Source organism: Xenopus tropicalis, chromosome 8 (genome assembly GCF_000004195.4).
Source record: "Xenopus tropicalis strain Nigerian chromosome 8, UCB_Xtro_10.0, whole genome shotgun sequence".
Taxonomy (NCBI): Eukaryota; Metazoa; Chordata; class Amphibia; order Anura; family Pipidae; genus Xenopus; species Xenopus tropicalis.
This window is the reverse complement of record NC_030684.2, coordinates 120058086-120068847: the sequence shown is the minus strand read 5'-3', so window position 1 is coordinate 120068847 and position 10762 is coordinate 120058086. Positions and strand designations below refer to the sequence as shown.

Genomic DNA, 10762 nt, shown 5'->3' with positions numbered 1-10762 from the left:
GATAGAATATCTTTAAAAAAAATGTTTGGGGGTGATTTATCAACATTCAAATTTGATTTTTTTTTTTCACTAAAACTTGCACAATTTGAATTATGGTTCAAAAACTCAAATGTCTGATTAAGCACAAAAAAACCCCCCAAAAACTCAAATGTAAAACTTTTGCATCTAAAAGTTTGCAAGTTTATGTACCTGTAGAAGTCAATGGAAGTTGCCCTAGGCAAAGTCAAGCCATATTTTCAGAGTTTTTCAAGTTTTATTCGAGTTTATAAACGAGTTTATTCAAATTAGAAAAACACTTTTGAATCCACAGACTTGAAAACGGATAAATAAGCCCATTAGTTTTGGAATGAATAGTTACATAAGAATGACCTTACTTACATTTTGGATTTATAGATGACAATTTACCCATGCTTGAATGGCTGTGTCAGTGGTAATAAATGTTTTTCTAAAATGATAAGGTTATTGAAAGAAGTAAATTAAAAAATATACAGTAAGGGAACATTACAGATTAAGTTAAAATGTAAGGTTTAGTATGAAGTAGATATGGTATTATAATACAATTCACAGCTATTTTTCATATTGCTGGGGTAAAGAAATAACAATTCTAAATAATACTAGTTTAGGTATCCTTTAGAAATATTGACTTTATTTGGATGACTGCAGTCGGGGTGATATCCATAATTATATTGTTTTCTTTTATGGTTGTTTTTAAATTGCATTATAAAACAAATGTCCAGATTGAAGTTGTGTTTGGTCTTATTATTTAGTTACTGTGATTGAAGAAACAATCATGGATGTGTTTGTGCCAGGCATGTGTTTCTCCATAGGTATGTGCCTAATATGCCAGGCATGTGTTTCTCCATAGGTATGTGCCTAATATGCCAGGCATGTGTTTCTCCATAGGTATGTGCCTAATGTGCCAGGCATGTGTTTCTTCATAGGTATGTGCCTAATGTGCCAGGCATGTGTTTCTCCATAGGCATTTGCATGATCTTACAGTAACATGATTGAAGTAGTTCGATCACATACAGTCTAAGTTAAAAGTTTCCCAGTGTAACATTTGCCATCATAACTTATAAGGATAAGGTTCAAGCATTCACATTACTATCATTTCCAGTTACTGTTTATTTTGATATCAATATTTGTATAAAAATGACCTTACTGACATTATAGAATTAAAATATAACCATGTTTGGATGGCTGTATCAATAAACAGAAGTTATGGAAAGTAGCAGAAGTCATTCGAAAACCATACAGTACATACCTCCTTGTAGATTGTAAGCTCTTTTGGGCAGGGCCCTCTTCACCTCTTGTATCGGTTATTGATTGCTTTATATGTTACTCTGTATGTCCAATGTATGAAACCCACTTATTGTACAGCGCTGCGGAATATGTTGGCGCTTTATAAATAAATGTTAATAATAATAATAATAATAATACAGTAAAGAATCATTAAAAAGTTAAAATTCAAGTTAACTTTTACTGTGAAGGAATATTTATTACAATTTCCAGCTGATTTTTATTTTGTTGAGATAAAAGAAACCATTATTATGAGTAATAGTTTAGATATAACGTAAAAATATAATAACCATAATTTGGGTGGCTAAAAGGTGCAGTCAGTGGGATATCCCTAATTCCATTGACCTTTGCAGTGTGTTTTGAGCTTTTGACATTGTAGTGTTAAATAAATGTCCTAATTATTATTTTCAGTTCAGTGGTGTTATTATTAACTCTTTAATCTCCACTAATTCCACTAAAAGTGAAGGGGCACCATATGGCTACCATACACTGGAAGAGTTTAATTATATATTTAGCCAGTGTAGCTGAAGACATACACCATCTGTAAATATTTTTTTATACTAGTGGAAATGTGTTGGAGATGGGTGACTAAAAGGTGCGGTGACTGTTATATCTATAAATATGTTGCTCTTTTCATACTTTGAGTTTTTGAAATAGCAGTATTCAAAAACTCAGCAGTTCATTAGTGTTATTTACTCATTAGTCTCCATTGCTCTGGTTGCTACTGTTTATAGTATAGGATATTTCTAGATTTCTCTCCACCTTCCACTACAAGCAGCCTCTGGTCCTGCTCCCTTATCGATAGATCCATTCTTATGTTTTTCTGTCCCCAAACTGTCATTTCCAAATGATAAAAGAGATTATTGGATACGTGCTACTGGTAGATAGTATGTATTGAATATGTATTGAAGTTCTCAAATTAGTTTTCTGTTTCAAGAGACTTTTTTAGATGCCTTTTTTCAAGATACCAGTTCACTGCATCTTCATTTTTTCATAGTCACAATTCCAAAAGACTCAAAAGTCTCTTAGAGAGCTTGGAGCCATTTTTTAAATGCCACCTTGATTTCCTTGTTCCTCAGACAGTAGATAATAGGGTTAAACAATGGAGTGAAAACAGTGTAGAGCATAGAAAGGAATTTTTTTGCCAATGTTGAATTTGCAGAGGACGGAACAACATAAAGAGAAATCAACGAGCCATAAAAAGCACCAACAACAGCCAGGTGTGAGCTGCAAGTGGAGAAGGCTTTCTGTCTCCCGAAGGTAGATGGAATTCTTAGTACAGCAATGAAGATACATATGTATGTTACAATGATAAAAATGAATGGAAAAGAAGTCATAGGAACAGCCAGCAACATCTGTCCCAAAATCACACTAGATATGTCTGAACAAGAAAGTTGCAGAAGAGGTGAAAAATCACAGAAAAAATGATCAATGACATTTGGCCCACAGAATTCTAATCTGTTCAACAATATGAGCACTACAAGCGTAGTTATAAAGCCTAAAATCCAGCAGGAAATAACGAGCCATAAGCAGAATTTATTGTGCATCATGGAAATATACCTCAGTGGTTTGCATATTGCCAGATACCTATCATAGGACATAACTGCCAGAAGGAGACATTCGGAAGCTAAGAGTGCACTAAAGAAATAAAATTGGATCTTACAGGCAGGAAAGGACATGGTTATCTCTCCTTGCAGAATCCCATGTAACATATTAGGAACAATGTTAGTGGTCAGTATAAAGTCTAATGTGGAAAGGTGACTTAGAAAGAAGAACATTGGATTGCGAAGGCTGGGGCTTGAAGATACCAAAGCAACAATTGTAGCATTTCCAGTCACTGTGAGAATGTTCAAGAGAAATATCAGCAAGAAGAATGGTATTTTAAAGCTATGAAGTATCTCAAATCCCAAAAGTAGCACTGATGTTATACTTGTATGGTTTCTGCTATCCATCAGTATAACTAGAGAAAAATATGCAAACATCGTTATTAGTTTTCAAGTTTGGCCTATTATTACTGAAGACATAAGAAGCATGTATTATAAAACTAATGGCAACAAAATCAAAACAAATTTAGAATTAAACAGTTTGAAAGTGCGGATGTGGACAAAATCATGCAAAATGCTTACCTGGCACAACATATATATATATAATGTATGTTAAAATAACATGTTGGGTAAACCAGTAGCCACTGTTGGTGTTGTGTATTATGGTTACAAGAGAAGGATTTGACTTCTGAGACCCATAGTTGTATGTGATATAGATTTAGAAATATTGACTTTATTTGGATGACTGCAGTCGGGGTGATATCCATAATTAGATTTTTTTTGTGGTTGTTTTTTAAATTGCAGACTGAAATTTGTTTTAAATGTCCAGACTGAAATTGTATTTGATCTTCTTCCAGGCATGGGTTTCTTCATAGGTGTGTTCCTTATGGGCCAGGCATGGGTTTCTTCATAGGTGTGTTCCTTATGGGCCAGGCATGGGTTTCTTCATAGGTGTGTTCCTTATGGGCCAGGCATGGGTTTCTTCATAGGCGTGTGCCTAATGTGCCAGGCACAATGTATGCTAAAATAACATGTTGGGTACGCCAGTAGCCACTGTTGGTGTTGTATATTATGGCTACAAGAGAAGGATGGTTTGACTTCTGAAACCCATAGTTGTATGTGATATAGATTCATTTTAGTACAAGGATAAGTAGCCTACAACGGAAATGTTGAGGTTAATAGTGTCCTGTCCTATGTAGTTTTTTAAAATCTGTTTACCCAAAAAAAAAAGATGGCTTAACATTTCCTTTCTTTCCATTGAGGCATGGGTGATGTCAAAGGGAGTAAATAAGACTATTAAAGTGGTTACATACACAGACAGAACAAAACACAGCATTTGAAAAGATCTCACAATGTGTCCTTTTTGGAAAATCAGACCTGCATTCCCCTCTACTTTAATTTCCTTCCTTTTACTATTTTTATTCTTAACCAGCTAACCATAATTTGCACAATTGCTTGTTACCTGCCCTTATTCCATTCACATCTTCTCATTCTTTTCTCGGGTTTCCTCCCAAGACTTTACCCCTGCAACATCTTATTGTTACTCATAAACAACAAATTTAATAAATACCTACAGTTCCAAAGAAAGACCTCAAGAGAAGAAAAGAGTATGTGATATCTGCACTACATGAACACACATTCCCACTGCATGTCAATTTACACTGACAGAGCTCCAGCCTTATATATTGTATCTTCCTGCTCCAGTCTCTTTCTTGTTATTGTATAGTTTCTAATGAACTCCCAGTAGTAAATATATCATAAAGGGAATGTATAAAAATAAATTAGCTTGGGACTAATACATTATGTCAGCAGGGATTTAAGATGGTATTTCTTTTTTCATATTAAATATTTATAAAGAAATTCAACCTTTCTTGGAGTTATGAAAAATGCCTCCTATTTGGCTATGGATAATCCTATACTACTACAAACCTATTTCTTTACAAATTGTTGCTTTTCAATAAACCCTTTCTGACTACTTAATATCCATTTCCCCAAATCACAAATCCTGGCCACTCTAGACTGATTATACTGGTGCAGTAGCCAGGTCTCTATTACAGTCCAGCTTCATGATGACCTTGCCAATGTCAAGACTATCCATCATTTGCAAGTAAATGAAGCTTGCTCTATACCTTACAAAGGCCCGATAATACACAAAAGTTGCAGACTTGCTGTGAGGGCTTCCTGACCTATAAGACTAACAAAATGCCAAAAACTAAGTCATTATTATACAGGGTGTGTGATCTTTCCTACATTCCAAATAACTACAAAAAGTATTTCGATAAGCTTCATATTAGCCACTGATTTTCCCACACCCCTACATAATTCAGTGGAGGACTGTATTTTTAATCTAAATAACACAAGGGGGCAGATTTATAAAAATGTGAGTTTAGAGCTTAATACATAAAAACTCACCCACGTTCTATTCATTCCTATGGGATTTTTAGAAGTGTATTTATCAAATGGGGAGCTCTAACTTTTTACCAATTGATAAATATGCTTCTAAAATTCCCATAGAAATGAATAGAACATTGGTGAGTTTTTATGTATAAAGCTATAAACTCACATTTTAATAAATCTGCCCCAAGGTGTGCATCTTAGCCTTGTGCTTTTTTTTATCTCTGAATTGTCCTTCTTGGTGATGTGAACATATCAACAAGTTGAAATAAATAGCTGGGGATGCCATCAATGAAAATAATTATTTTGTTATACTTAGGAAATATTGAATCTTTTACAAAATCATGTTTGAAATGAGGATTCATTTCAAGGGAATCATTTAACCATGAAATAAACCCAAAAGGGCTGTTCTGCCCCCAATAAGGGGTAATTATATCTTAGTTGGGATCAAGTACAAGGTACTGTTTTATTATTACAGAGAAAAGGGAATCATTTAACCATTAAATAAACCCAATAGGACTGTTCTGCCCCAATAAGGATTAATTATATCTTAGTTGGGATCAAGTACAGGTACTGTTTTATTATTACAGAGAAAAGGGAATCATTTAACCATTAAATAAACCCAATAGGGCTGTTCTGCCCCCAATAAGGGGTAATTATATCTTAGTTGGGATCAAGTACAGGTACTGTTTTATTATTACAGAGAAAAGGGAATCATTTAACCATTAAATAAACCCAATAGGGTTGTTCTGCCCCCAATAAGGGGTAATTATATCTTAGTTGGGATCAAGTACGGGTACTGTTTTATTATTACAGAGAAAAGGGAATCATTTAACCATTAAATAAACCCAATAGGGCTGTTCTGCCCCCAATAAGGGGTAATTATATCTTAGTTGGGATCAAGTACAGGTACTGTTTTATTTTTACAGAGAAAAAGGAAATACATTTAAAATATCTGAATTTGTTTAAAATTAAATTAAAATGGAGTCTTTGGGAGACTGGCTTTTCGGTAATTCAGAGCTTTCTGGATAACGGATCCCATACCTGTACCACAATTTTGTAAAACATTTCACAGTCAATCCATCATATCCAGGAAATTTGCCATTTTAAAAGAATAAAACAACCATCTTAATTTTTCTAAATTTAGTTCCCTAAATTGTTTCCTATAGTTTAATAATTATAATTTATCATGTTACTTATTTTTCCAGTATATCTTTAAAATCATTTGAAACTTTAGAATTGTGTATTTTCCTGTTAATAAATTATTATTAAACGCATATTTCTTATCTAAATCCCTTAAATATTTTCATTATTGATCATGTCAATAAAATATTTTTTAACAATATTTTATTAAAAAAAATCAAATTTTCACCCCCCTTCCTATATTGAACAGTAAAAATACACTCACAGTCATTTTCACAATTTAAACCACATTCTGTAAGGCAATCGAATCAACCGAAAGGGAGGATGGAAAATGATAACGAACAGTTCTGGTTTTGTGTTGAATATCCCTTATATTGCACGTAAAAGCCACCATGTTACATAATCGCTTTTATGCACCTCGTATGCATTTTTAGCCTAGATATCTAACATGATCTCTCTTCATATATTAGTTTTCTTTTAATGTTCCCAATCTATGCAGTATCCATGATATCCACACCTCTATTCCTTAATCCTTTCTTAAGTATGAAAACCCCCATCAAAGACCAGTCCAGAGAAACAAAGGCCATCATCAAAAGTTGGCCCAAACATTCATTTGATGTTCTTGTTTTGAATTTCCCTCTTTAGACTCTACACTCTTAATTTTCCATTTCACGTATCTCACTCTGGCTACTTCTATTCACTTTCCATTTTTTACTTTCTTACCAATTCTGCACAGAACTCTCTCTGGTACAGACTTTTTCCTGCATGCCGTCCTTCGCTGTATGTCCACAAGAATATGGCCAAAACATGTACTTTTGCCATCCTTTAGGCAACCGTGAATTAAACACAAAGCCTCTCTCTCAATCTGAAATGAGAAATTAGGGAGTGCAGGATTCCATCTACAAAAAGCTTACGTTTATAGAATTTAACTTTCCACACTTCAAATCTTCATCTTCAACATTTTTCCTTAAAGGAACAGTAACACCAAAAAATGAAAGTGTATAAAAATAATTAATATATTATGTACTATTGCCCTGCACTGGTAAAAGTTGTGTGTTTGCTTCTTAAACACTACTACAGTTTATATAAATACCCTGCTGTGTAGCCATGGGGGCAGCCATTTAAATTGAAAAAAGGAGAAAAGGCACAGGTTACTAAGCAGATAACAGATAAGTAGCAGATTCCCATTGTATTCTACACAGTTTATCTGTTATCTTCTTATGTAACCTGTGCCTTTTCTTTTTTTTCAATTTAAATGGCTGCCCACATGGCTACACAACAGCTATTTCTATTAACTACAGTAGTCTTTCTGAAGCAAACACACAACTTTTACCAGTGCAGGGAAACAGTACATTATATTTTAATTATTTTAAAACATTTTTATTTTTTTAGTGTTACTGTTCCTTTAAAGGAGAAGGAAAGGTAAAAACTAAGTAAGCTTTATCAGAAAGGTCTATGTAAATACAGCCATAAGCACTCACAGTAATGCTGCACTGACTTCTCTGTCAAAAGAAACAGGATTTGTTGTGTCTGTTCTGTGCCAGCGACACACAACTCTCTTCTCTCCCCCCTCTCCTGCTCCCTCCCCCCCACTCTTAGGAATGTGGATCTGAGCCAATCAGCAGGAAGCTGGCTCAGTCTAACCAACTGAGCATATTCACTTGGTCTGCGTGTCTGTGCAGGAGTGAGGCATTATGGGAACTTTCTTTACACAGCTCAGTGTTTTTGTTTCCGGTTTGGCTTCTGATCTTCTGAACAGCATAAATATGGGGAGACTTAAGGGCACTACTGAGAGAACTGAAGGTATGCCTGCAGCTTGAGATTAACTCTTTATTAGCCTTTCCTTCTCCTTTAAGGTACCTTACCACTTCTTCCACTTTTATGTAAGTATTATACATCTGTAACATACAATCATGGCAGTGTCAGTATGGAGAAAACTGATTTCAACATCCCTAAATGTAGGTCATTTTGTGTGGTTGAAGGAAGAAGGTATAGCAGGGTGATTCTTCATGAAAAGTATTCTAATTGGATATTCGTTGATCAAAAATGGTTTCTGACACCATCTCATGTATAAAAGTGGAGAAGAGGAACGGCAAATCTGCAAATGCACAGAAGTGGTATCATTGGAAGCTCATAGATTGTAAGCAGTTTGTAAGTAGAATATTAATCAGAGAAGGATAATCCTGCACAAGTTTGGGTGTTATGATATATCAACTTCACTTGGTTTGACAACAAAAAGTGGCAGTAGAATACGAGCATATTTTTAAACAATACCAAGCTATTTTTTTTTACCTTGTAAGACCTCGTCTGTTAGATCTAAAGCCAGAAGAGGGCACTCCAGAGATAGACACAAATTATCTATCTAAGGATGTGCCCATTAGTTATGTGCAGGTCGAGAAATACTCGACCTAACCCTAACTAGATGGCTCCCTACCCAATCCAGCTTTCTGCCTCTATTTATAGACCCGGTACCTTCAGATATTTGTTAATGTTAAGCTTACATCTGGACAAGCATAAAGTATGGCAGACAAAAAGCTATTTGCAAAAATGTTTGTATAAAAAAAAATTGCTTTTTTTTTTTTTTAAATCTTCATTCTAGGACTCAAAGGTAGCCCTACTTTCAGCAGTAACAGGCTCCCAGTCCATACTAGCTGGCTAGAAGAACATATTTGGACAATTATGGACAATACGCTAAACACAATGACCATATAAAGGTTGGAAAGACTCTAATATAACCTGGAGCAGTCGCACCTTGTCATGTGTAAATGTTTCACCGGGGCAAAACTATTTCATATTTGATAGTTTATATGCATGAGTTTGGTCTGAATGTTCACACTTGATAAATAGGCGTGTGGCTGGAAACATGTCTTGTGACCAATAAAAGTGAAACTGCACCTCGTTCCTTTTTAAAGCCTTTCCTTTCACATAAGTATTTGCTCCGTTCACCAAATATCACAGCTGAAATTAGGGTTTTTGGACAGTTGTGAACCTTAATGAGGATGCATTTAAGCTGAACGCTGTGCTCTTCTGCCCTTTATATGTATTTAGAGCTTTATATTAGGCTTTATATGTATTTTTCAGAGAAAATAATTGCCTAATGCAGCTTCAGATAAGATATGCAAGAGAAAGAGAAGGATATAACCATTGCATCAAACCACAAAATGCTTCTCTAGAAGTCTTTCTTTAATGTTTTTTTTTTTTTTACACACTTGGGTTTTGTCTTCCTTTCACTGTTTCTTCAGTTATATACTTTTCTCCAAAAATATGACTAATTGTTTTTTGTTTTTATTCTATTTAGAACCTGCTACATTTTCTCTATACTTTTTTGTGAACTCTTACCGAATTTCACTATTTCCTTCTCTCTCATCTACTATGAATCGTCTCTATCATATTCTATCCCATTTTTATTTGGTATTTTATTTTCTTTGTCCATCTCTGCCAGTTTCTCCCATCCCCTGGCATTTAAACCCTTGAGGGTAGTGCAGTCACAGGCATCCAATCACAATGGTTCCATTGAACTTATTCAGTTAGGTGTTGACTAAAACTCACAGGTGTGAGAAAGTATGACCCAATCACAATGGTACAAATTCTCATTAATGTAGGTGTTAATCTTTCAAAGTACATGACTGGCGACAAGGTACAAGGACTCAAGTGTCACTATCATGCTAGCGAATAAAGAAAGATGTACAGTGTTAATGAATACATCAGACTACCACTCCAAAGTGTCCACACTACTCAGCGTTCTGATACATATAAAAAGAACTTGACAGCTCCAAAGAGCAGCTACAAGAATAGACTGCTTGCAACAGCTTGAGAAGGTAAAGGTCATCAGTCCGGCTTTGTATCTTCACCTCTACCCAGGTGATTCCACTTCATGCCTATATGGACTCCCAAAAATACACAAGGAAGGAGCCCCTCTGAGATCATTGTAACAAACATGTAAACAAAGGATGGATGAATACTGTATGCCATTTTAACAGAGAGTTTTATTCACTAAAAGGTGCAGTTTTTCGAATACTTTTTGAGCTTTTCATACTGGCATAAAACAGTGTTTGTCCTATTAAATTCAGTAATTCACTCAGTAGACACTGGTCTTCCACTATATATATTTATAACGATCATGGGAAGCCAGCACTCACGTTTAACATGGAATACTTTGTCAAAGGAATTCAAAATGAATAATAACTGGTGTTCAGGTACCGCTCACACAGGACTTTTTACATAAATTTATTTAAGGTGAACAGACGATTGACGTTTCGGCTGTCACACCAGCCGTTGTCAAAGTTGAAATATGTATATATTCACAAATGTTAGGACAATCAGTATAATATGAAATTACATTTATATTTTTGCAAATTTGTAATTTTTAAATATTCTCTTTC

At 34.8% G+C, this 10762-nt stretch overlaps 1 protein-coding gene across 1 annotated transcript; it reads right to left on the bottom strand.

Moving 5' to 3' along the window:
- Positions 1–2324: 2324 nt before the first annotated feature.
- Positions 2325–4941, bottom strand: LOC116406794 (olfactory receptor 11A1-like). The gene is made up of 2 exons (XM_031891702.1): positions 4899–4941; positions 2325–3136 (listed from the first exon to the last, which is right to left on the bottom strand). Exons 1-2 carry the CDS (start codon positions 4939–4941, stop codon positions 2325–2327), a joined length of 855 nt encoding a protein of 284 aa, XP_031747562.1.
- Positions 4942–10762: the final 5821 nt, after the last annotated feature.

Coding starts and splice junctions, on each gene's coding strand:
- LOC116406794 (XM_031891702.1), bottom strand. CDS start 4,941: ATGGATAGTCTTGACATTGGCAAGGTCATCATGAAGCTGGACT. Junction 3,137..4,898: donor GGTCATCATGAAGCTGGACT/GTAATAGAGACC, acceptor ACATTCTCACAG/TGACTGGAAATGCTACAATT.